General features: G+C 42.4%; 1 protein-coding gene across 1 annotated transcript in view; it reads right to left on the bottom strand.

Annotated features, from left to right (window-relative positions):
* The window catches only part of KIF17 (kinesin family member 17), a 1,182,720-nt gene that overhangs the window by 399,308 nt on the left and 755,518 nt on the right, over positions 1 to 27,894 (bottom strand). Inside the window, exons 8-9 of the mRNA XM_044063178.1 lie at positions 16,555 to 16,658; positions 16,319 to 16,440 (exon numbers count right to left, since the gene is read on the bottom strand). Coding sequence (XP_043919113.1) covers positions 16,319 to 16,440; positions 16,555 to 16,658 — 226 coding nt within the window. The remainder of the gene's footprint in view (positions 1 to 16,318; positions 16,441 to 16,554; positions 16,659 to 27,894) is intronic.

Genomic DNA, 27,894 nt, shown 5'->3' with positions numbered 1-27,894 from the left:
TCCCAAAGCTGAGGATGGGTGGCTGGGCTAAATAGGATTAGGAGGGGCTATGAGGCCCTGCAGAACTGCAGTAGCAACGCCTGCTCTGGATTTAGAGTAAAGAGGTAAGTGGTAGTGCTTTGTGAAAGTGTGCACTGAACTCCAAGTTGCAGCCTCTAAGATATCTTTGGTTGGTACTCCTCTGAGGAAGGTTGCTGAAGTGGCTGCTGCTCTGGTAGAATGAGGCCTAATGCCCTTAGGCACTGATTTGCCATGCTAAAAATAGAAATGGATGCAATAGCCTATCCATTTAGAAATAGTCTGTTTTGAGATAGCCTTTCCTTGTGATCCTCCAGCATATGACACTAAAAGTTGCTCAGTCTTTCTGAAAGCTTTAGTTCTGTCCAAGAAGAAGCATAACTGCCTGTGTATGTCCAAAGAATGCAGAATTTTCTCACCCTTGTTCTGTGGATTTGGATAAAAGGTAGGCAAGTGAATGGTTTGGTTGAGGGCCACACTGGACACCACCTTAGGCATAAATGTTGGGTTTGTCCTCAGAGAAACCCTGTCTGGATGAAAAATGATAAAAGGTTCCACAGCCATGAGTGCTTGTAACTCCTAGACTCGTCTTGCAGAGGTTATTGCTAGGAGCAGAGCTGTTTTTCAGGATAAGAATTTTATATCCGCTGTTGAGGCTGGTACGAAAGGAGGCAGTGTGAGTTTTTCCAAAACATAACTGAGGTCCCAGGCCGGAATTGGTGCTGTCCTTGGAGGCCTAATGTTTTTGGCCCCTCTGCGGTACTGCCTTATTAAAGGATGAGAAAAGATAGGTGGTTCTGTATTGTAATGGGCTGAAATGGCAGAGGCATGAATCTTAATTGATGAGAAAGAAAGGCCTTTGTTCAGCATCTCAGTTAGGTATTGTAAAATCTGAGGGATATTTGGTACACATGTGTCAATGCCTTGTTCCTGGTTCCAAGCACAGAATCTCTTCCATTTTTCTGCATAAGATTTTCTGGTACTGGGCCTCCTGGCCTCCAAGATAACATCCATAACAGCTTTTGAAAGAGGAGTGTTCTGAATGGCTACATTATCCGCCATGCTGCCAGATTTAAGGTCCTGAGTTGGCTGTGCAGAATCCGATTGTTTTGTTGGGTCAGCAAGTGAAAAGTTTGAGGCAATATCCATGCTGGACCTTGAGACAAGCTCTTTAGGATTGGGTACCAGTGCTGGCGTGGCCAGTCTGGTGCAATCAGTGTCATTTTTGGCTTTTCTTGTCTGACCTTTAGGAGTACCCTGGGAAGGACAGGCAGTGGAGGAAAGGCATATACTGTTAGATTTTTCCAGCTGAAGGATAGGGTGCCCACTTTCCATGCTTGCTTGTGATAAATCCTTGTGCAAAATCTCTGCAATTGGCAGTTGTGAGGGGAGGCAAATAGATCTATGTCTGGGCATCCCCATTTCCTTGTTATCATGCTGAAGACTTGTGCATCCAGTTTCCATTCATGGGGATCCATGAGGTTTCTGCTTAGTTCGTCTGCCAGAGTATTTGTTTTTCCTGGCAGGAATTGTGCTTGCAGGTGAACTTGATAAGTCAATGCTGTGTCCCATAAGGCCATTGCTTTTCTGCAGAGGGGAAAGGAATGTGTACCTCCCTGCTTGTTTATGTACCACATGACCGTAGTATTGTCTGTCTTTATCAGTAGCTGTCCTGGATGAAGCAGGTCCTTGAAAGCTGTCAGGGCATTTTGAACAGCTAGCATCTCTTTTTGATTGATGTGAAGATGCATCTAGTTTGCAGGCCATGTGCCCTGAATACATTTTCCTGCCATATGGGCCCCCAGGCATAATCTGATGCATCCGTTGGCAGTGTTTGTCTGGCTGTGGGTAAACTGAATGGCAGACCCTTGTTGTGGTGACAGGCCTCTGCCCACCATCGAAACTCCTTTTGCAGGCAGGGAATGAGTGCAATTACTTTCTCCAGGCTGTGGTAATGCTGAGTCCAAACACTTTTTAGATAACATTGTAGTTTCCTCATATGCAGTCTGGCATATGGAATTAGTAGAATGCAGTATGCCATGAAACCCAAGGCTTGCAGGATTTTCCTTGCAGATAAGTGGGTTTTTGTTGCCAATTTCTTGAAGTAAGAAGTCAGTTGCTTTTGTTTGTCTGGCGTGAGATAAGCCATCTGGGCACTTGTATTTAAGCTTGCACCCAGGAATATTATCTCTTGAGAGGGCACTAGTTTTGATTTTTTTTCGTTTACTGTGCACCCTAGGCCGATTAGTAATGTTTTTACAAATGCCAGATGCTTTAGAAGAATGTCTTTGTTCTCTGCTTGAATTAGGCAGTTGTCCAAGTAGGGATATATTTGAATTCCTCTGTCTGCAAAATGCAATTACTGGTGCCAGGCATTTTGTGAAGACCCTGGGTGCAGTAGATAAGCCAAAGGGCAGTGCAGAGAATTGGTAATGCATTGAGCCAGCTATGAATCTGAGGTATCTTCTGCAAGATTGTCTGATTGGGACATGCAGGTATGCCTCTTTTAGGTCCAAAGTTACGAGCCAAGCCTTCTTGCCCAGCATGGGCAGTAGCTGCTGTAGAGTCAACATCTTGAATTTTGGAACTTCCAGAAATGTATTTAGTATAGACAGGTCCAGTATTGGTCTCCAGGTTTTGTCCTTTCTGGGCACTAGGAAAAGTCTGGAGTAAAATCCTTGCCCCTGCTCTTGTTGTGGTACTTGTTGAATGGCCCTCATGTCCATGAGGGCTGTAATTTGTTTTTGTGCCTCTGCCCATTGATTGTGTGGCAGGTCTGGCATACCTTTTGACCTTGGTAGGGTGTGAAAATAGAACCTGTAGCCTTGGGAGACTATGTTCAGGACCCATTTGTCTTGGGTAACCATTTGCCAATTTGATTAAAAAAGTGCTAGTTTTCCCCCCTAAGGGAGCTGCCAAAAGAAAAGTGCTTGGATCTGGCAGAGGAAAGTCATTGGGACTGTTTCCTGTAACGTTGTGATTTGTCTTCTCTGCTTTTGGAGGTAGGAGCTCCCCATTGTTTAGGCCTGTATGAGCCTTGGGGCTGAGATCTGCCTCTGGGACACCTGTATCTGCCTCTTTGTGGTCTGTCTGACACTGGAAAGGACCAATTTTTAGAAGGCCAGTTCCTGCTTAATCTGGGTGGCTGTACCTGTAAGAAATCCTTGACTGTCTGCATGGATTTTGCTTTATCCTCCATTTTTTCAACACCTCTTCTGCTTTAGTACCAAACAAAGTATCATGCTGTAATGGAGCATCTAATAATTTTGCTTTAACATGATCAGGCAGATTCTGTTCCTTTAACCAAGCATGCCTTCTAATAACAGAACCTGTAACAGCGGCCCTGCAAGAGGCCTCCAGTGAATCATAACCACATTGCAAAGTATGCTTTCCCACTTGTTCAGCTGCATGCAATAAATCCTGCATTTCCTTGTTCTCTGAACATTCAGTATTTGTCAACAATTTCTGTTTAAGCAGTGACATTAAATATTGCTGATATTTAAGCATATGAAACTTTCAATTTAAAGCCCTTACAGCCAAGGTAGCAGAAGTGTAAACTTTTTTCCCCCATCTGTCTAGAGCCCTAGAATCCCTATCAGAGGGGACAGGGTTTTTTGCAGTGGAAGCTTTAACCCCTTTGGGACCCTGAGATATATTTTCTGGGTCAGCAGCGGGTTTTTATATAGGAATTTATGAGAATCCGGGACCCTGTAGTATCTGTCTGGTTTAGCAGGTGCAGGGCGTAAAGAGTCAGGGGACAGGCCGGACTCTGAAAATACATCATCTACAATGTCTAGAACAGGAGGGGTCTGTGCTGAGGAAGTAGCAGAAAGTCTCTGAGCCTTTTCTTAGATTCAGAATAATCTTGGTTCTCCCAGTGGAAATGCTCCCTCATGGTATGCAGGGTTTCCCCAAAAGAATAATCCTCAGGAAGAGAGGCTGAAGGAATGGATTCTTCAGCATCAGAATCCTCATAGGGAAGCATGGAATAATCCTGTTCAGAAGTGGAATCAGAGGAAATAGAAACCTGATCAGAAGAATCATACTCTGTCTCTTGCCTAGGCCTCTTACCAGGAGGGGGATGGGAACCCCTGATCAAAGTAATTAGGTCTTCAGCCATTTTGAGCATCTGTTTTTTTAGGCATGGAAGTCTGAGTAGGAGAATGCTGTACTTGTTTCTTTGTCTTTACAGCTGGTTAAGTCTTTGTCTTTGAAGCTGAAGATGGCTTAACATATGGTTGTGTAGGTCTGAAGACACCCTCAGAAGCCGATGCCTGCTCAGCGGCTCCGGACCCATCTGAGGGAATGATTTCCAAGTGTCCAATACCTTGAGTATCCAGAGGCCCAGTCGGCTCCACGTGGGAGTCGGAAGCGGCCTGTGGCTCTGAGGTAGCGGGCACCAGGGGCTGCATAAGTGTCTCACTGAGAACCGGCGAACTGGCGACTGGCCTAGCGGAGGCCTCGTTGTCAGTTTTGGACCTCGGATGCCTATCCTTTTCCTTGTCCTTGCGTTTTTTTTGTAAACTCCGGTCATCGGCTGTTAAGATGGGATTACATAATTAAATCTTCTGCCAAAGTAATGAAATGCAAAATCGAACCAACGACAGCTAGCAACATTGTGATCAGGGCCTAGGCAAGGAATACAGTAAGAGTGAAAATCCTTGTGAGGTATTTGCTTCCCACAAGAAATACAATTGTTAACTTTTTCTGACATTGGACTGGAGCAAGAAAAAAGTTTCCCCTTAGCTTTAATGAAGACTTTGGTTCTGAAATTCGGATTTGAAAGTCTCAGGAGTCAGCCGACCGGCACTTGCGAACTGCTTTTGCTTCAGGCACCGCGTGGCAAGAAAGACTGAAGAAAATGGCGTCGGCTGCATCTTTTATACCCCTGGCGCAATGACGTCAGGGAAGAGGCGACAGCAACCGACGCTGGACCTAGACTTTGGAATTCTAGCCGACTGAGGGTAGCCTGCCAGCAGGATAACCCAAGAGTAATGACTGCAACAGTGAAACAAGATGAACATCAGGTAATACAGGACAGTGCAAATGGCAATAGCAAAGATAAAATACATAAGGGACTTGAAATGTTCAACTAGGTGTTGTTTAAACTGAGGTTTGTACTGTTTGTAGTCTGTAACTTCAGAAATATATTGAGGTACTGATTTGTTTGCCTGTGTTTGCTAGGATTGTATAATCTGTTTCATATAAAAGGAACCTGAACTGGGAGGAAAGGTTCAATTATATTTAGTTATGGGGAGTTGAAAAACGTGGGAAACCACTGAATTACGATTCCCCTTTCATCAAGTCTTTTGGTGACCTCAGCTGAGGAAGGGCCAAATGATATCTCCTTATCCAGGAGCATCCAGGGACCCAGATTTCACATCCTCTGGTAAATTCTGAGAACACAACGAGGAAAATCTTTTCATCACTGACCCATGAACAGCTGTTAGAGAATCAGTAACAACAGTGCCATAAGAACCTCTCAGATCATCACTGACCCATGAACAGCTGTTAGAGAATCAGTAACAACAGTGCCATAAAAATCTCTCAGATCATCACTGACCCATGAACAGCTGTTAGAGAATCAGTAACAACAGTGCCATAAGAACCTCTCAGATCATCACTGACCCATGAACAGCTGTTAGAGAATCAGTAACAACAGTGCCATAAGAACCTCTCAGATCATCACTGACCCATGAACAGCTGTTAGAGAATCAGTAACAACAGTGCCATAAGAACCTCTCAGATCATCAAACAGTGCCATAAGAACCTCTCAGATCATCACTGACCCATGAACAGCTGTTAGAGAATCAGTAACAACAGTGCCATAAGAACCTCTCAGATCATCACTGACCCATGAACAGCTGTTAGAGAATCAGTAACAACAGTGCCATAAGAACCTCTCAGATCATCACTGACCCATGAACAGCTGTTAGAGAATCAGTAACAACAGTGCCATAAGAACCTCTCAGATCATCACTGACCCATGAACAGCTGTTAGAGAATCAGTAACAACAGTGCCATAAGAACCTCTCAGATCATCACTGACCCATGAACAGCTGTTAGAGAATCAGTAACAACAGTGCCATAAGAACCTCTCAGATCATCACTGACCCATGAACAGCTGTTAGAGAATCAGTAACAACAGTGCCATAAGAACCTCTCAGATCATCACTGACCCATGAACAGCTGTTAGAGAATCAGTAACAACAGTGCCATAAGAACCTCTCAGATCATCACTGACCCATGAACAGCTGTTAGAGAATCAGTAACAACAGTGCCATAAGAACCTCTCAGATCATCACTGACCCATGAACAGCTGTTAGAGAATCAGTAACACCAGTGCCATAAGAACCTCTCAGATCATCACTGACCCATGAACAGCTGTTAGAGAATCAGTAACAACAGTGCCATAAGAACCTCTCAGATCATCACTGACCCATGAACAGCTGTTAGAGAATCAGTAACAACAGTGCCATAAGAACCTCTCAGATCATCACTGACCCATGAACAGCTGTTAGAGAATCAGTAACAACAGTGCCATAAGAACCTCTCAGAAAATTCTTAGTTACTGGAGACACAGAAGAAATTAAAGGATTTAGAGTTCTCTTAATGTCTGATGAAGGAAGGTCAGCAATTAACTTTCTCATAATTCCAAAGGAAGCCAGCAGAAACTTAGGTGAGTCAGAAAATTCACTATTCTCAAAGTCAAGGTGGAAGAAATATATACTTCCATCCCAAACTTATCAACATTTCTCCTGTATGTATCAGTTGGAATAAGGTTAACTGCCACAAGGTGTTTGGATGAAGATTGCTTGAAAAGAGAAATCACTGCAGGGTTTGTCCTTGGATATGTAAAATTAAATTTGTCAGTCTGGAGAACCTTATTTATTTATTATTTATTTGTCATTTGTTAACCAGGTTAGTCCAGCTGAGCCAAAGGCCCATTTTCAGCGGAGACCTGAAGAGAAAAGCTCCTGTAAACAAAAACAAGACAATAATACTCTTACATTTAAAACCAAGAATATTACCTAGTTGTATCATACATTCAAAAGCAAAAAATTACAAAATTTTCTGGGGGCAGATGGCTGACTGTCAGACAAACTACTGGATGCAAAGAAGGCATCCTCTAAGGGTGGCAAAACATGGGAAACAGTTGTAGGCTGAGGGGAATCCACCTGTAGCAAATCAAAATGTATTTGCTGGGACTTCTGTATTTCTTTTTTCCCATTGCAATTTCTTCTTCATCCTGATAATAGTGTCAGAAAAAATACAACTCTTCAAGTAGGAAAATCTGAAGCAAAGCTTTCCTCAAACTTACACTCAGAATCCACATTCTCTGGAGTAGAAACCACAGAAGTATAGTCTAAGCCTCATTCCTGTTCTTCAAGGGAAGGGGACCTCTTCCTTTTTAAATGAAGGGAAAACCCAGACTGTAATGACTGAGAGGCTTCAAATAAGCCTTTGGCAAAACCTACCCTATTTGTCTGTCTTTGTTGAAGAGGACACAGGTGAGGAAGAATGCTGAAGTTTAAGCTTCCCTTTCCTGAGGGTCTCATCTGAGGAAAAGGGCACCCTGATGTAGGACTGAAAATCGAGCACTTCAGTGTGGCCCTGTAAAGGAAGAACACCTGCTCCCTCCCCTAATGTTGGCAACAGTAGTTCTCCCCTGCCAAAAACAGATAACTGAGTAGCTTTGCAGGACGTGCTTCTTGTGGGTCAGGGATTGAACATCCAAGGGACTGAGACCTAGGTTCATGACCCCACTAATAAAAGCTACCTAAACATGGGCAGTAGAAGCTTGAGTGTAGCACCTCCCCCCAAACAAAAAAAAGGCAAGATGTGAAGTAAACTCTCTGAGGCACCTGTCAACCACCAAAACACTAACCCTTACTCGTAGTCACAAATTCTACTCTGAGGCACCTGTCAACCACCAAACACTAACCCTTACTCGTAGTCACAAATTCTGCTCTGAGGTGCCTGTCAACCACCAAAACACTAACCCTTACTTTCAGGTCTAAAATTCTGGTCCGAGGCACCAACCCACAAATTCTGCTCTGAGGCACCTGTCAACCACCAAAACACTAACCCTTACTCGTAGTCACAAATTCTACTCTGAGGCACCTGTCAACCACCAAAACACTAACCCTTACTCGTAGTCACAAATTCTGACAGAAAAGATACACTTTCGTCTCAAAAAATGGAAGGTATTCCCCAATAGGGTAATTATCTGCTCAGCTTTCTGTACCAATAGCTGACCATTGAACCCACAAAAACAAAGCAGTGAGTGAGTCATAGGTTCATAGGTAGGTACTAGGCTATCGGCCCTAGGGCCCATACAAGCCTAGCCAAAAAATGTACCCTGGCTTTCGCCACCCAAGAAAATTATTTTCCTGTGCCCCTGTTGAGCAGAGCCACAGAAGTGTTCCCCAGGGTGAATTTCCCATTTCCCATCCAATCATCAAGATTTTTCTTGAAGAGTGCTAATGAGGAGCTCTGTTTGACATAGATAGGTAGTCTGTTCCAGAGTATGGGAAGTCTCTGGGACAGGAATCCATCCCTCCAGCATGTTCTGTTTATTGTGGTGATCAGGTTTTGGTCCCTAGAGCGTGTAGCTCGGAGGGATTGGGATTTCTTTAAGTGGAGCATGCCCAACAGCTCTGGGTTTGACATAGTTTTGTATGTTAGGCATAGATCGCCCCTGAGTAGGCGATATGCGATGGAGTAAAGCTGTAGTTTTTTGAGACGGTCTGCATAGGGCATTTGTTTGAGGCCAATAATCCTCTTTGTGAGGTATTTCTGTGGTCTTTCCAGTTGTTGTAGATGTCTTGTGAGGTACATACCAAAAGGGGTGTTGTACTCTATAATGGGTCTAATGAGTGATGAGTAGAGGGGAACAATGACCTCGTTTTTTCTGGATGAGAATCCTTTTGTGATGAGATGAGCTATGTAGAAGGATTTCCTGACCACTGTGGCGATGTGATTATCAAAGGAGAGACTACTGTCCACCTGTGTCCCAAGGTCTCTTATCACATTTTGGGCATTAAGTAGACTACCAGCTATGTGGTAGTTCATGGGTACAGAGTTTTTACCAAAGGGGATGGCAATACAGTTTTTGGCATTGAGCTTCAGGCCATGGCTTTGACACCAGGTATCTGTCTCAGTGAGGCCCTTTTGTAGTTTGTCCACATCATTAGGAGTTTCAATTATGGCTCCTAGTTTGCAGTCATCTGCAAACTTTGTTAGCCAAAGACCTTCTGTGTTGGCCTGCACTTAAGAGAAGTAGATACCAAACAGGAGAGGACCCAGGACTGAACCCTGTGGTACTCCACTTGTCACTGGTCTGATGTCGGATTTGGAATCCGCTACTTTCACAGTGTGGGTTCTGTCCATGAGCCAGTTGGCAACCCATCTTGTGACACAGGAATTTATACCTAGTGAGCTTATCTATAATTCCAGAGTGGGAGATGGTGTCGAAAGCCTTGGCGAGATCTAGATAAGCTGTGTGAACCATTTTACCCTCATCTATGGCTTTGGTGACTGCTTCAAAGAAGTCGATCAGGTTTAGGAGACATGATCTGCCTTTTACAAATCCAAACTGGGTAGGGTCCAAAGTTTGGAGATTACCAATGTCTTTGTTTATGAGTTCCACGATGATATGTTCCATGGCCTTGCAGACCAGGCTCATCAGGCTAATGGGGCAGTAGTTCCCGGGGTCCGTCGTGGCTCCCCCTTTGGGGAGTGGGATAACCGTCGTGGTGCACCATTCAGTGGGTACAAAGCCTGAGGTGAGGCTATGATTGAACATGGCATTTAGGTAGGGTGCCAGTTCATTCTGTAGTTCGTGTACAACACAGCCTGGGATATTGTCAGGTCCCATGGATGCTGTGTTCTTGGCTTTGGAGAGTGTGTTTTTTACCTGTGCAGCCGTGATTATAGGAACTCTGCATTCTTCCGGTATAGAGATGGGCCTTCTAGGGGGTGAGAGGGGGGTAAAGTTAGCATTGAACCTATCTGCTAGGATGTTGGCAATATCAGTTGGTTCTGTATATTTAGTGTCATTGTGCTGTAACTCAGAGCAGATCTGAGTGTTCCCATTTAGGTTCTTGACATAGCTATAGAATGCTTTGTGGTTGTCTTTAGAGTCAGTGGCAATTTTGTTTTCGTAACTAGCTTTGGAGGATTTTATGAGGGATCTCAGCTTCTTACTGAGGTTGACCAGGGAGTTCCTCCAGTCATGGGATTTTACTCTTTTTTGCAACAGTTTCTTTCTTCTGTTGTAGAATTTGTTTATGGCAGAGGACCAGCAGACTGACTTCCTTTTTTTGGAGGATAACATCTTGGTTCTATTAGGGATAGCATGATCCATGCACTCGTGTAAGTGCTTATAAAGTGCATTTGTGTAGGATTCGGCAGTCATACCTCTATTGTCCGTCTGCATGGGTGTCATGAAGTTTGCCAGTTCTGTCTTAAGAGTGTGAAGTTGGCTTTGGAGAAGTTTTTTACAATAGTTTCCTTAATTGGGGGTGGGGTGGGATGTGGATGTCTAGGCTTATTAGCTTGTGGTCGGATCTGACCAACGAGGAATTGACCTCTGGTGTGGAACACCGGTTTCCCATGTTGGTAATGACCTGGTCTAGGATATTGCTGCCCCTGGTGGGGGTGTGAATAAGTTGATCCAAGGTGTTGGAATTTATGAATTCTAGAAAACGTTGAGCAAAAGAGTTGGTACATGAGTAGTTTTCCTAGTTAATGGTGGGGTAGTTGAAATCGCCCATTAATAGGGTGTTGGGTTGTACCCTAATACTTTCCAGTGTATCAAGAATTGAGGAGTGTGAATCCTGGGGCATGGTGGGGGGTCTGTAGCAAGCTATAATTTGGATTGCGGTCTTGCCCAGAGTTAGCTGCACTTGGATAATCTCGGATGCATTATGCTGTGCAGTTAGCCTGGAGGTGTGGATATCCTTAATGAATATGGACACGCCTCCACCTTTAGTGCTTCTTTCTGGGTTAGGTGGCCGAAATGTGTGGTATAAATTGAAGCCTGGTAATGCAGGGGTGCTCTCTGGAGCTTTGAACCAGGTCTCTGTCACCGCACAGATGTCAATATTCTCCATTTTAAGGAGTGCCTCGAGTGAGTGCATTTTGAGGTTTAGACTTCTAGCATTGAGTAGCATTACCCTCAGATTTTGCTTGCTTGTACCTGTTACGGTGGTGAATTTGTCATTTGAACCTTGCCTAAAAAAGGCACTATAGGGGTGGCAAGAGCCTCAGCCAGTATCCGGAATCCTAAGGGCGACAGGTGCAGGCCATCTCTGGCAAAGCATCGTGGACTGTTGATCATGTCGTCCCAGGCAGACAAATACTGGATCCCCTTAGAATGACACCAGAAGCTTAGCCAATTGTTGAAGTCAATCATTTTGTCCTTGTACTGTGGTATCATTCTGTGTGATGGCAGGATGCTACTCAGGGTTAGGGTCATACCTGCCTGGGATACAAGATCGGAGAGCTCCTCCATGTCTCTTTTCTTTTGAGGTACGTCTCAGGTCATTCACACCAACATGGACAATGACAGTGTCATATTTGTAGTTATTGTGGACTGACCTGAGTGTACGCGTTATGTGGCGGATCCTGGCACCTGAAAGGCAGCTGACAGTAACTTTCTCCTTGTTTAGTCCAGTGAGTGGAACATCAGTGTGCCTGACTATAGAGTCACCTATGACTACAGTGTTGGGTACGTTGTTATGCCTTATGGGCTGTGGTTGAGTGGCACATTGAGTTTGTGGGCTATGTGTCATTTGGGTTGTGTTGGGGGTGGAGTTTGCTTGCATTTATGCTTTGGATGTCCCTGATGCTTAGGCAGGTTTTTATTGAGAGCCTCCACGAATGCAGGTGTGTGTTTTGTGTTTCTATGTGTGTGTTTTGGTGGTGTAGGTTTTGAGGGACTATGCGATAAGTGTGGTGTGGTGCAAGTGTTTACCTTCTCCTCTTGACTGTCTAGTCCAGTCTTGGGTGAAGAGAGCTTTGCTTCCAGTTTGGCTATATAAGTGCATCTGTCACAGGTTATAGTGTTGGGTGGTAGGAGGAGAGGGTTGTTTGTGTACGAGGCAATTGCTGCATTGCACCAAGATGCCCAGATTCATCAGGTAGACAGGAGAAATCACTGGGAGCTGACCCTTAGACATGCCTGGATAAGTGCTTATTTATTAAGTACTAAAAACTGCTTTCCACTAGAGAAGTGAGGAAAGTTGAGTGCTGTAGTAATTTGCAGCTTATGTAGTGCTTACAATGAGTTCTGAACAAGTGCTGAGTTCAAAGAAACAGATTTGAGTGCTGAAACTAGAAAACTGGCTAGTTATAAGAAACAAAACTAAGCTAGAAGGCTTCCCTCCAACACAGAAGGGCTTGGGGGCTCAGAAGCCTACAAACAGTCTAGACGACTTAACAGGAAATTTCTTCATCAGCAAGAGAATTCTGACACTATAGCACCATACCACTGTCTTATACTGCACTCCTCAAATTGTATAGCAGTTAGGGTCCATGGTAGGTCCCTAAATCATTAAAAGCTGTCTGGACTTCTGACCCTTGATTGGATATGTTCCATATAGGCTAGACTAGAGCAGCACTGATCTAATGAGGAACATCACCAGCTCTTCCCATCACTACCCCAGAGATTCAAAATCAGGACAATGAATATAAGTTATGTACTTACCTTAACTTGGTATCTGTGTTGTCCAATTTCATTATGCATCAAGAATGGGTCTTTGGGGTCTGTCCTTGAATCCGACTCAGCCATTTCTTCCAGACATACAATCTGAGCCTCAAAGTCATCTCTCTCCCATGATGCCTCACTCCTCTTCAGATCCTCAGATTGAGTTTTCTGCCCCTTACTTAAGATGGTTATCACAAAGGCAATAGAGATACAGAGAAAGAGACCTACTGGAGCCCAAAATAGGAACCAGTAGGTTTCATAATCCTCTAGATCGCTCTGGAGGGTGGCATGTGATGCATAATGAAGTTGGGCAACACAGATGACATGTTATGGTAAGTATATTAACTTCTAATCTGATGTTGTCCATTTCATTATGCATCACAAATGGGTCAGACTCCCCAGCTACATAAACCATGGGTGGACCTTAAGGAAGGATATGCCTGAGCACCGCGGAACCAAAGGATGCCCTGTTCCTAGAAGTAATATCCAGTCTGTACTGAGATACAAAGGTATGAGCTGTGGCCCAAATAGCTGCAGCACAAATGTCATCAATTGGAGTTCTAGCAGAAAAGGCTGATGAAACTGACATTGATCTGGTGGAGTGGGCTCTAACTGGATGGAAAACTTGCTTGCCTTGCTGAGAATAAACTGTAGTGATGCACTCCATAATCCATTTGGCTAAAGTAACCTTAGACATAGCCTGGCTTACCCTATTTGGCGAAAAGGCGCTGAACAACTCTCAGATTTTCTATGAGGTCTAGTTCTGTGCAAGTAGAAATGCAACTGTCTGTGAACATCCAAGGAATGTAGCATATATTCACTTTTATTGGCGTAATTAGGGAAAAATACAGGCAAGTGGATGGTCTGGCTAATGTCCACCTCTGAGGCGATCTTCAGTGAGACTATCTTTAAAGAAGGCTATGTGTGGTGCTTGTAATTCTGACACTCTTCTAGCTGACATAATTGCACAAGGACATCTTCCACAACAAATACTTTAACTCACAAGAGCTAGCAGGTTCAATGGGTTTCTGGGTAAGTCCCTGCAGTACCAATGTAAGATCCCAAGGGGAGAAAGATCTTTTAATCGGAGGCCTAAGATGGAAAAACCCTTTCAGAAAGGCCCAACATAGTTTGGAAGTGGAAAGGACAGAGGGAAAACCAACTCCCTTCCCCACTTGGAAATTCACCATGGCCGCGAGTTGCACCTTTATGGTGGAAAAATTTGCCCCATTCTGGAAAAGCAAGCTTAGGAACGTAAAGATGTCCTGGACTGAAACCGAAAAAGAGTCAATATTCCCTTGTGTAGCCCAGATAAAAAAATGTTTCCACTTCTGAGAAGCAAGAATAATTTTGCAGACTGGGGAAGCTAGCCCGGACTTTAGCAAAATCACTGGAAGTGGAGAAACCACTTGGTCAGTTTGAGGGATTGAAGATTGGGAATCTGTTGTTCTGACGGATGGGAAGTCAGATCTTGTCTGGCATCCAGTATCCATGGAGGATATTTTCCGTGAGATCGCAGGAAGGGGAACTGTACCTGATGAGGCCAGTAAAGGACAATGAGGATTAGATTGGTTTTCAACCTGCTGGCTTTCTGTAGAACTTAGGGTATTAGGGGAATCAGAGGGTAAGCATAAAGGAGATTCAGAGGCCATTCATGGCTTAGAGCATCCTCTGGTGACTCCCCCAAAGGGGGGATCACAGCGAAGTACTTACTGCACTTGTTGTTCAATGGGAGAGGCAAACAGGTCGCAGCAAGGTTGGCCCCAATGGCTGAATATTTGATTCGCTACTGACTGGTTCTGGGACTTCTCATGAGGATTCAATATTGACCTGCTCAGTCTGTCTGCCAGAATGTTGGATTCTCCTGGGATGTATGTTGCAATGAGAAAGCGGATTGAAGCAATCACCCATTCCCAAACCCTCATGGCTGCTCTGCACAGCAGGTAAACTCCTGCTTGTTGATGTATCAGACAACTGACATATTATCTTTCAGAATCACAAGTGTCCAAAGTGGAAGGCAGTCTAGAAAGGCTTGCAATGTGAAAACTACCCTCATCTGTAGTATGTTTATGTGCAATTTGGTCTCTGTGGAGGACCACATGCCTTGGACCATCTTTCTCTGAAAATGCCCCCACCCCCACCCCAACAGGGAGGCATCCTTGACACTGTGGCCAAAGGTGGGGGAAAAGAAAGGGTCTGCCTAGATGAAAGTCAACTGTAAGCATCCACCATTGTAGATGATGCCTGCAAATCAGAGTAAACCTGACTGGCATTGATAACGGGTGGCACCAAATAGACCATTGTACCGCCAGGGTCCACTGGAGAACTCACATGAAAAACCTGGCTAAGGGCACTAGAAGAAAGGCAGCCGACATGGAACCTGGGACCATGAGGCCCAGGTGAGCTGGAGGAGATGGAGTGTCTAGTAGACATTGAATCTGCTGTCTCAGGGATCTTATTCTCTGGAGGGGTAGGGCTGCTATTTGGGTGATTGTGTTCAATTCTGTTCCTATGAATTCGATAACCTGTACTGGGATCATTTTCGATTTTGCCATGTTCACTGTGATTCCCAGGCGGTGGAACAGGTGCAGCATAACCTGAATCACCTGGAGCAGTTGATGCCTTGTGGGTTCCATTAGGAGCCAATCGCCCAGGTAAGGGAACACCTGAAATCCTTGCAGATGGAGATGAGCTGCAACCACTGCAATGCATTTGGTGAACACCTGTGAGACAGTGGTGAGGCCAAAGGGCAGTCCTCTGAATTGGTAATAATTATCCCCCAGCCGGAAGCACAGATATCTCTTGGAGTGCTTGTCTATTTTGATATGATAGTACGCGTCTTGTTGAGCTACAGAGCACATCCAGTCATTGTGCAGGAGCAGCAGAATGGACTATACCGTAACCATGTGGGACTTCAACTTCTTGACGAATAAATTCAGACTGTTCAGATCCAAGATGGGTCAAAGGTCCCCCTGTCTTCTTTGGTACCAAAAAGAACAGTGAGTAAGTTCCACATCCTAGTTACTTGGTTGGGACCTGCTGGATGACTCTTTTGTCTCGAAGTTTATATATATATATATATATATATATATATATATTATATATATAAAAGAGAAAGAAGAAAGTGAAAGAGAAAGAAAGAGAAATGTAAGGTAGGAAGGACCCTAACGCCAGCAAAAACTGAAGTGATAAGAAAAACTATGGGGCGGGAAGGTTAACTCTAAACTAGGAAAGACTATAAGAAAAAAAGTTAAGAAAAATAACAAGAATAAATAATATTTTTCTACTTATTTGTGGACAGTTTCACAATCATGTCTGTGCTGGAAGGTGGCAAACAAGATCTGAGACTTAGAAGAGAAGTGAGGCATCATGGGAGAAGGAGGAGTTTGAGGCTCAGATCGTATGTCTGGAAGAAATGGCCGAGTTGGATCCGAGGACAGACCAGAAGACCCATTCGTGATGCATAATGAAATGGACAACATCAGATCAGAAATTTCAAGTTTATTTCCTTAGCATCTATCTCGGTCCCCATTACTGCAATTATAAATGAACATTATACATAACAAATTGATATTAATGAGCAATTACCGTTCCAACACTTGTTTCTCATCCACTGGAGTAGGAGAAGATGGAATTAATTGTTGAGTCTGGTTTTCTTCTGTGGTTATGGGATCTCTTTCCGCATCACTTACATGTGTGGGAATCTGGAGCTGGGAAACATTTTATATAAAGGACAGAAAAGAGAAAAATAAATATCATGTTTTAAATATATTTTACATAAACATTGTATAATTTTATATGGCAAATACTACTGACTGAAGTACCTTGGCTAAGGATTTCTCAATTCTGGACACAGAATCAGGAGCTGCAGAACCAGGACGTACAAATTCTGGGTCAGGTGTCGGTACTGTAGTTCTGGGTGCAGCAGCTAGAGAAAAGTACACAGAGAAGTCAGTTCATGAAAAGTGAACCCAGTGAAGGCCTGCCTGTAAGACATTGGGCAGATGTCTGCACATATCAGGTGTAATTCGTCTACATTTTCTTGATGCTGTTCTTTTTTTATTCTATCTTTGTATTTTATTTAGTTGCTAATCTGGTTATCCCATCATGCTCAAGTGTCTCATTTACCAGTGATCTACACTCTCATTGGTGGGAGTAACTTGATTTCAGACATGCAGTGTGCAAATGGAGACAGATGCAATGACAACCAGCGCTAACAGAAAACTAAGCAGCTTTTGCTGTAAGTTCTCTAGTGTAGTGGTAAGAACATCTGCCTCACATGCACAATGTCCTGTGTTTGATCCCCAGTGTAACCATTATGTTACAGAAGGGTAAGTAGGGGTAGGCAAGTTTTCCCTTTGGTGTGAAAGAGAATATCAGAATTGACTTTAGGAGTGAAACTCATTAAAGCATTATCTAAATAGATTTTCTTGTAATGTGAAGCTTACAAACACCTTTGTGAGGTCGGAGACTAGCATAATGGTTAAGGTATTTACCTTAAAGACACAAAGTGCAGAGTTTGATTCCCACATGAGGTAATTAGTTGGCTTAAAATGACTCACAAGGGCAGTTAACCTAGCACTAATCTATGAAACAAATTACAGTAATGTATTGCCAGACCTTTCATCATATCCATGTTTTGCTGTAGTGTTAAGTGATTACCAATAACATAATCCCCCTGTAGCACTCGTATCTTAGGGATATGTCTCCTGTAAACCGATAAGTTAACATATTCTTCCCAATGCTCTATATCCACTATATCAGTAGATGTGCTTCAGCAGAATCCCCCTACACTTCCCATCACTATCACTATGAAGGGTGCTGCATGTGGTAAACCATTCAGTCAGAATGCCTATACACAGGGAGCATGTGTGGCAAACCATTCAGTCAGAATGCCTATACACAGGGAGCATGTGTGGCAAACCATTCAGTCAGAATGCCTATACACAGGGAGCATGTGTGGCAAACCATTCAGTCAGAATGCCTATACACAGGGAGCATGTGTGGCAAACCATTCAGTCAGAATGCCTATACACAGGGAGCATGTGTGGCAAACCATTCAGTCAGAATGCCTATACACAGGGAGCATGTGTGTCAAACCATTCAGTCAGAATGCCTATACACAAGGAGCATGTGTGGCAAACCATTCAGTCAGAATGCCTATACACAGGGAGCATGTGTGGCAAACCATTCAGTCAGAATGCCTATACACAGGGAGCATGTGTGTCAAACCATTCAGTCGGAATGCCTATATACAGGGAGCATGTGTGGCAAACCATTCAGTCAGAATGCCTATACACAGAGAGCATGTGTGGCAAACCATTCAGTTAGAATGCCTATACACAGGGAGCATGTGCGGCAAACCATTCAGTCAGAATGCCTATACACAGGGAGCATGTGTGGCAAACCATTCAGTCAGAATGCCTATACACAGGGAGCATGTGTGGCAAACCATTCAGTCAGAATGCCTATACACAGGGAGCATGTGTGGCAAACCATTCAGTCAGAATGCCTATATACAGGCAGCATGTGTGTCAAACCATTCAGTCAGAATGCCTATACACAGGGAGCATGTGTGGCAAACCATTCAGTCAGAATGCCTATACACAGGGAGCATGTGTGGCAAACCATTCAGTCAGAATGCCTGTACACAGGGAGCATGTGCGGCAAACCATTCAGTCAGAATGCCTATACACAGGGAGCATGTGTGTCAAACCATTCAGTCAGAATGCCTATACACAGGGAGCATGTGTCACAAATACCATATGTCACATTCCATTTTCAAAATTTGGAATCACAGAACTTAAACACATAATTTATATAGAAAAATTATGCAGAATATTAAACAGTAAGATGCTAAAAATGAAAAAGTAAAAACATACGTGAAATCTGAACTGTACTAAATAAAATGAAAAACATAACAGTAAAGAATTTGTAAAACCACTACATCCTATATCTTTCCTAGTCAAAACTCATTGACATTTTTTTTAGCAATATTAAATTCATAACTAGGAACATGGAGTGTGAGTCTTGGGATATGGTTGGGGACCTATAGTCCTTGCATGAAAGATGGCACACCTGTATATAACCACCATTTTATAAAGAACCCTAAAGGTGCAACTTAAATATATGGAAGCTTGTTCATAGGTTCATAGGCCCTGGAGCCTTTGCAAGCCTAGCCCACAGGATTACCATGCATCGTGCTACCCAACCCTAGTTCCCAGTGCACGCACAAACACACATATAGTAACCATGGAAGAATGTTGGTTTGAAAACCCTTTTCAATCATGACCCAAGTCAACAGACAATCGCAAACACATACAAGCATTACAGTTTTATTTATTTCATCTAAGTTTGTTAACCAGGTGAGTGAGGTAATCCAATGACCGTTTTCAGTCACACCCTGGGCCAAAGGCAAATACAATGAATCAAGAAATAATCACATGTATATTAATTGCTATTAATACTACTGAATGTTTCAGAAGAAAGCAGGCAACAACTACAGTGTTACAGCAAAGAAAGGACATACTGTTACAGTGTGCCTTGAAGAAACAGCAGTACAATAAGTTTTGACAGTGAAACAGTGCCTGTACAGATGATAGTGAAATGGCATTTGGATAGCTTGACAGTCTTGCATTAGACAAACTGAAAAGAAATACTATATTACATTCTTTAAAGTCTTAGAAAAACATTCCTACAAGCAATAACTCCATTAACACTAACTGAGCTGAATTACCAAAACACCGACAGGAGCACCTATACCACGACTGTAGGGTATGCCCAGAGACTTTTGGATTTGATAAACAGAAATTCTCTGGATCAAGTAGAGAAGGGACCCGCAAGAGGCCAAAATATTTGGTTATTTGATCTTCACAATATTGTCTCTACAACTCCATTGTCCCAGTCTCTCCCAGTTTTGGTTTAGCCAGACCATAACATACTGATACTTATTCTCAAAATTTCCATTCCCCCTGTCCTAACACCTCCGTAGTTAAGGACGTCAAAAGGGTGAACATTATACAATTATATGAGAAATTAAATATATAAATTTACCTACAAAATAATTACCGTTGATTTTGATGCAGCAACCAACTTCAACAAGGAGTTTTGTGCCCACTGATACAAACGCATAGATAGAGCAATCCCAACTAGAGCCAAATACAATGGTCAGTTTAAAAAAATATTTCGTGGCAGTCAACTGACAAACTTTAGAATAGGAAAAAAACTCATCCACTCTATAATACAGCTAGAACTCCTCAAAATGAGTACAGTATAAAATATGTCATCAAGAAATTGTAAAAACTGACAGGGATCAGTAAAGCAAATCACAAATGCAAATTATCTTCTATAAAAAAATATAACTATAGGTCTTTATCTAGGTTAGAAAACTAAGGAATAACACTCAACATTGCTCTTAACTTCTCCTTAATTGGAGACCCTACTCCTATCAAAAAGGACACAAATATATTAGCAAACAAGTCTGCTGCAAACTTCATCCATGGAACACTTACGCCGACACTTCTCAGTCAAAATCCCTTACATACTATATCATCAATAAAGAACCTGCTCTTACACAAAAACACTTCCCCATGGGTCCAGACAACATACCTGATAAACTATTAAACAATATTAAGCAGACTCTCTGAATCTTGCAATAAACTGTCTAAGCTAAGCCTAGCCATAAGCTCTTTTCCAAAAATCCTGGTTATACTTCTGCTCATGGGTTGCTCTACCAATGAGCCTGGAAACTACAGACCAATCAGCCTTATGACACTGATCTGTAATGCTATGGTCTGTATTATAACACATCTCATTAATGACGACATCAAAAGACTCATTCTGCTTGACACCCAACAGCCTGGCTTTACCAAAGGCTGATCATGCCTGATAAACCTGGTTATTTTTTCAGGTGGGTTATGTAAGCTGTTCGTAGTGGTCATGCAATTCATATAACTCAGTGAGATCTAGTCAAATCATTTAATACCTCGATACCAGAATTATAAAGAAACTGACATTCCTAAATACAGATCCTTATATAATAAGATGGATTACCAATTTGCCGAAAAACAGAACCCACACAGTTTGTGTAGCAGGTTCTTCTTCAAACAGTGCATAGATAACCAATGACTACAAACTAATCACCCTTATGAAACTGATCTGTAATGCTATGGTCTGTATTATAACATCTAAGCAGAAAAATGATTGAGTTCAACAATTGGCTAAGTTTCTGGTGCCATTCTAAGGGGATCCAGTATCTCTCTGCCTGGGATGACGATTGACAGACCTCAATGCTTTGCCAGAAATGGCCTGCATCTGTTACCCCTGGGCTTCCAGATATTGGCTAAGGCTCTTCCCCATCCATATAGTCCCTTTTTTAGGCGGTGTTCCAAAGACCAAATTACCACCATAACAGCTACAAATAAATGCAATCTAAGGGTCATGCTGCTCAATGCTAGAAGTCTAAATCTCAAAATGCACTCGCTCGAAGCACTCCTTAAAATGGAGAACAATGACAATTGTGCTGCCACAGAGACTTGGTTCAAGGCAGCAGAAAGCACCCCTGCACTGCCAGGCTATAACTCATTTCACACCTTTCGCCTCAGAACTTGGACCGAAGCTCCAACGGTAGTGGTGTTTCCATGTTCATAAAGGATGCACACACCTCCAGGCTAGTAGCCCAACATAATTCATCTGAGATACTTCAGGTGCAGCTAACATTGGGTAAGACAGCAATTCAGGTCGTAGCCTGCTATAGGTCCCCAACCATGTCCCAAGACTCACACTCCAAGTTCCTAAGCACCCTGGAGAATATTAGGGTCCAACCTAACACTCTCATACTGGGTGACTTCAACTACCCCTCTATTAAAAATCATACTCAGAAACAAGGCATGGGCCACATGGCATACCACTAAAGCCCCTCTAGATCAATTTAAATACCGGCAATTAAAGAATGAGACAAAATGATCCATTTTATCAGATAAAAAAACTTCTACTTCCATCTCCAGCAGAGAAATAAAAATAACCCTCAAAAGTTTTGGGCAGGTGTAAGCAATCTAATGCATCCAGGACAAGCCACCACACCAATTCCCTCAGCCTCTACTGACAAACTAACAGAGGATGTAGCTAATACCTTCAATAGTTTCTTCACTGAGACTATCTAGGCCCTAGTTGGCCAGCTACCACAGAGGTCCTCTAACATCCAGGATACCACTCCCAGCACCCAGCATTCCTTCAGCTTCCAGCCTGTCTCTACATCTTATATACGTACCCTAATCAAAAAATTAAAACCTAGTACCCTATCTGCAGACCTTCTCCCTGCTAAGTATCTGCAAAAAGCTGCAGATGCCATAGCATATCCCATCTCCATTCTAGTCAACTGTACCATATCAGAAGTTAAAGTCCTGTCCATCTGGAAAATATCTTATGTCATACCCCTACATAAAGGTGGTAGCTCCACTGAACTATCTAACTTTAGACCCATAGCTATCTTGTTAGCACTAGCTAAAATTATGGAAAAGTGCATCCATAAACAGTTTCTATTCTTAGTTAGCAGAATACTGAATATAATACATTCAGAATACTTCACAAAATCTGACTAGACTGTATCGCAGTTCACTAAAAACGTAATAGAATTATTGTTCACTGAGTTTATAGGTATGTGATTCACAATTTTTCGAGTGCCAGAAAAGTGAAGAGACTGCACAGAAAGTCATTAAGTGAAAGTGGTGTCGACATATAGTATTGGTGAGCAAGATACGGTGTGAGAAGAAGTTTTGGTATCCACGAGTTGTGTTTTTTTATGACGGATTTACTAACACAAAATACATTTAATATTCACAAAATAAGGGAATAATTTTCACTAAGCTATGTGACCCTGTACATGTGCATAACCAAAGTCATGATGGTAGAATAATATGAGGAAATGGAATAGTACGTGAGAACAATGTTTGCAGTGGCTTCACTTGTTCCCTTGGTTTCGAGTATGGCAACATCAACGTTAATGATGTGTAACGATGATGCAGGGCAATGTAACCTCATAACATACACTATGGATGCCTTTCATTTCCTGTAGCACATTTAAGCACTGGTTTCTGGCAATGACCTGGGGTGGATGTTGTGATCTGTATACATTTTCATTTCCAGCACTTCAGAGAACTGTCTGGTAGTGCTATATTTGGACACATGATCATATCATGAATATACTGTACCAAATATATTCACTTGCTATCTTTTCAAATTTCAGAAAGCATTAGGAACTATTTTGTCAATGGAAAGACAAAGCGTTCTTCTCATTTACAGATCACCATAAAATGGAAACTTATTCTCTTACGAAATGGAATAGTCTCAGTTTTCATTACATTAGCAGGGGTGTGTGAGGGGTGCAGTTTGCTTTGCTCCCACTGGAAGCTCCATCCCTACAGAAAATGAAAGCTGCATGCTTTTTAAAATATATTTTCAGTGTAATGCGAATGGCATGCTCCACTAATTCTTGGTGGTAAATCTGCCAAAGTATCACATAAGAATTGATTTTCAGTGCACTTTGGAAAATGTCTTTGAAGTGAAGTCTGATGAAATGTATTTTGGTGAAACTGTTACTAATCTATTCATAATATACAAAACCCAAATAAGCATGCCTCATTCTACTTTACGGCTTGCTGAATGAGATGAGGAAATATTATTTCCCGTGTTTGAATTAAGATAATAAAAAATATATATCCTGGTAGCATTGCAACATTCCTCCTAGTTTTTCCAAATTCTTCTTCTTCTTTTAGGGTTCCCACAATCACTAGCTGAGAAAGTATTTCAATTTGCATTTCTGGACTCTGATAGTTTGGATTTCCTTTAAGGTTCCTTACAAACTGTGAGCCAATATGCAGATGTAAAGACAAGCAAATCAACAGAGGAGACTCAGAGGATACAACAAGTAAATGAGTTAACTCAAAACCATCCCAGAACAATCCAAAACAACAATGTTATTCTTCAGGACTTACTGAATTCTGTAAAAGCCTATTGACTCGTTTGCACAAACGTAACCCCACTGTATACTTTGTTATAAGGCAAAGAAGAAACTCAAGCTTCTGAACCTATACGAATGGATGGGAACCAGAACATTTACCCCGGGGATCACTGCAGTGGCTCTGCTGGACCGAGGCCCAGGGAACTAATCTAAGGGGGCGGCGAAAGCCAACACATTCTGGCTAGGCTTATAGATGCCCTCGGGCAGATAGCCTGGTCCCTACCGATGAACCGAAGAGGTAAACAGGAACTATCTGACTGCATTTTTATTATCCTTTCCAGATTCAAGACCCTGCAAATCTGTGCTGATGAAACAACCTAAAATATGTCAATATCAAGCTGTTGCAAATTGGAGGCTTGTTACTATGAGTCACAAAACTATGAAAAATGAAGTTCAGTTGTAAAATAACACAAGTTCAAAATATGCTGTTGCAGGTTAAAACCATTTTTGTAGTGGCAAGCCTGCTGATGTTGGAGGCTACAGCCCCCCCCACTTATATAAATTAAATCTGAGTTTGCTATGCTTTGGGTAAGAGGCAATATTATGCTATACTGCAGTTTCAGACTTTGTATACATTTTCCTGTAATAGCACTGAAATGCTGGCTGCCCACTTATACATGTTTGTACATGTACAACGTGACCCCTATAACAGTCAATAGGGTTGTGCTCTGCACACACTGTAAACAGCAGGTTAGATCTTCTGCTTTCAGTGTGTTGTGTCAAACATGCTTTGGGCATGTGCAAGACAGTTATGACATGGAATCTAAACAGTTCTTGATAGGGAAGGCAATCTCTTGCCTGTAGTTCAAATAATTTCTTGGTCTCTTCCCATTCTATTACCTTTTCCTCTCTAATTATTTGCTCCCAATACATTGGTTCCTTTGCCACTTTCTCCAGTAAATTCCAGCCCACTCTTGCCTTTTCTCTGTACCCCTATTTGCAGTCAATCTTATCAGCAAAATGTCATTCCTCAATTAAAGAAGGTATATAGTTTGATATTAAATGCCATAATGGTGTTGAGGTAATTTCTGTGATTGACACCAATGTGAATTTATAGCTAGAAGTAAATAACAGTTGGATTCATTAAGGGTGGTTTGCATCTCTAGAAGTTCCAGGTTAGATTCATAGGACATGAGGTAATTGTGTTTTTGACAAATACAGTTACTTACCCAAAGTTACCCAAGGGTTGAAGGTATATTAGGAACTAAACACAATACATATGCTTTCCCTGCAGTGAAACCATGTTTTAGCAACTACACAAATATGAATGTGTTTGAGTTGCAAGATGGCTTTAAGTTCTGACATCTTTCTGTTTAGATTCATATTACGAGTAATCCTGCCATGATATCATCCAAATCTGAGTTTGTGTTTAATATGTTGGAATGTCCAACATGGAGGCTCTGCCTAAAACAGCACTATGGTGGCAACAAAGGCTTTAGTTAGTATGCAGAAGCCCTGGTATGAAGAATAGGCACCCCTATCTTCCAGATTAGGGGTGCTGCACCCTTTTAATGCGGCACTGCAGTACCAGTAATCCAATCAGCTAGAGAGGGAATAGAACTCATAGCCTTCTGCTCTTACGACACCAAAGGTGAGTGTGCATGACACCAACTACTCATCCAATTCTTAAAGCCAGTTACCTTTCTCTAATTATCTAGGTATCATTCATGGTGAAAGCAAGATACCACTCAAACCCACAAGATACCACTCAAACCCACAAGATACTACTCAAGCCTATAAGTTACACTCGAGTCCACAAGATACCACTCAAGCCCACCAGATACCACTGAAGCCCACAAGGTACCTCTCAAGCCCATAAGGTACCACTCAAGCCCACCAGATACCACTCAAGCCCACAAGGTACTTCTCAAGCCCACAAGATACCACTTAAGCTGCTGTTTTTCCTGCCTCTGTGACATGCATATTAAGTTCCATCATGTTTCTCTGTATGTTCCTCTGGATGTAGGACTTTAGGTCATTCACTTTCACATGGCCCACCAATAGGTTCCAGTCATATTTGTCTGGTTTAAGGGACCTTAGGACCCTTGTGACATCACAGACACTGGCACTGGGCATGCAGCTTACAGTGACCTTGTTCTTGTCCAGTCTGGAGAATGTGGAGTCTGTATGCCTAAGTAAAGAATCATCTAAAACTAAAAAAAAAAAACATTTGTGAATGCAAACTCAGTGTGCCTTATGGATTAAGGGCTGCTTTCCTGGTGACTCTTGGGTGAGCTCTGGATATGCAGTATGGGTCAGTGGAGAGGGAGTAGGTGTTGCCTTGTGTGCTAGAGACAGAGATATTTTACATTGAGTTCTATGAGGTTCTGGCAATTTTTTTCTTTACAGACCCAGCATATGTCATGGGCCTAGCAGTGTGCTGTGACTGATGTGGTACTGTCGATATAATACGTATTGATAATGGTCTAATGCAAGAAGTTTGCCTCCATGTTTCTTAAACATTTACATCTCTGGCAGGTTGTACTATATTCTGGCAGAATCAGTTGCTACATTGCCTTTGAACACCTGACACTTTCAGACTAACTGCATATGTGGGTGACAGCAGACTGTTGAGCCATGTTTTTCCAACATCTTCATAGATTGTTACAGGATGTCTGCTTACAGCAATAAATCACCTTTGTACTACAAAAATATCTGTTTCAAATGTAAAAAAAATACTCCTTTTTTGGGATGGGATAGAGACAACCAAGAATGGAAAATGTATTCAAGTAAAAGAACAACACCCTTCTGGTTGTTTGAGCACCAAGGATCCCAGGCTGGTAATCAGTACCCAAAGACAGTACAGTCTAAAGACACATATAGGAAACAAAAATGGTACATAAGTTTAAATGCTGTACAAACTACAGAATCACAGAAATAAGGAAAGGAAAAGTAAACAGCAATATATTACAGATGCCATCTTGGGCCTACTGTAAATGCAAAGTAACTGACAAGGAATAAGACCAGAAGTAAAATGGTAAAAAGAAAAAAATACTGTCTGACAGATGTAAGAGGGATAAAAGACAAGGCAATGCAGGAGACCTGTGAATAGCCCAGAAGATCTGCATTGCTAAAGACAGGCACATTAACTACAAATCCATATCAGCAGTGACAGTATAGTTCATAGGTTCATAGATTGGTACTAGGCTATCGGCCCTAGGGCCTATACAAGCCTAGCCATAACAATTCCCTGGCTATTTCTTCCCACACTATTTACTTCCCTGAACCCCTGTCTAGCAGGGTGACTGACGTGATCCCCAGGGTGAATTTCTGATCTCCCATCCAATCATCAAGGTTCCTTTTGAAGACGGCCAAAGAGGCGCTCTACTTGACATGTATGGGCAGTCTATTCCAGAGTCTGGGGAGTCTCTGGGTCAGGAACCTATCCCTCCAGCATGTTTTGTTTATTGTGATGACAAGGTTTGGATCCCTGGAGTGTGTGGCTCTGAGGGATTTCTTTAAGTGCAGCATGTCCAACAGCTCTGGGTTTGACATGGCCTCGTATGTTAAGCAGAGATTGCCTCTGAGTAGACGATATGCGGCAGAGTATAGGTGGAGTATTTTAGATGGTCAGCATAGGACAAGGTGTTTAGAAAAGGAGTTGCAATGGATTATTAACCTCTCCATAAAGAGCATACTGACACCACTGTAAGGTAGTGCTTACCAGTCTGCAGATATGCTGTCTTCTAATGTGAGGGAGTTGTGTTTTGCAGCATCAACATATTATCAAGAATCTTGTTCAATATCTGAGATCCACATTATACAAGACTGGTGACAGATGTTAGCTTATCATAACAAAGGAATGTGGTGCTGTCAGACAACAAGCGGAAAGGCATGTGCTGAATGAGTACTTTTATCTATCAGCAGTTCAAGGTGCTCTACGGATTCTCAGAGAGGCTTTCTCATTGTGCCCATAACAGTGAACAAGAAAGTGATGGAAAGGATGAATTGTGCCATCACAGCAATGGAAAATGTACTAGAAACTATCACATGGACTAGTGCTCACACATACTGTAAACCTTTTGCCACCGGCTAGAAAACTGAGAGCTAGAAAGGAAAACAAATTTCTCATTACATTTATTTGGCAACCAAAACAAGGTTAAGAGTCATGCAGAAGTTCCAAAGCAGTTAAGCCTAATGGAAATAA

This window comes from Protopterus annectens, chromosome 2.part1 (genome assembly GCF_019279795.1).
Source record: "Protopterus annectens isolate FY-2018-M chromosome 2.part1, PAN1.0, whole genome shotgun sequence".
Taxonomy (NCBI): Eukaryota; Metazoa; Chordata; order Ceratodontiformes; family Protopteridae; genus Protopterus; species Protopterus annectens.
This window is presented reverse-complemented; position numbering and strand designations above follow the sequence as displayed.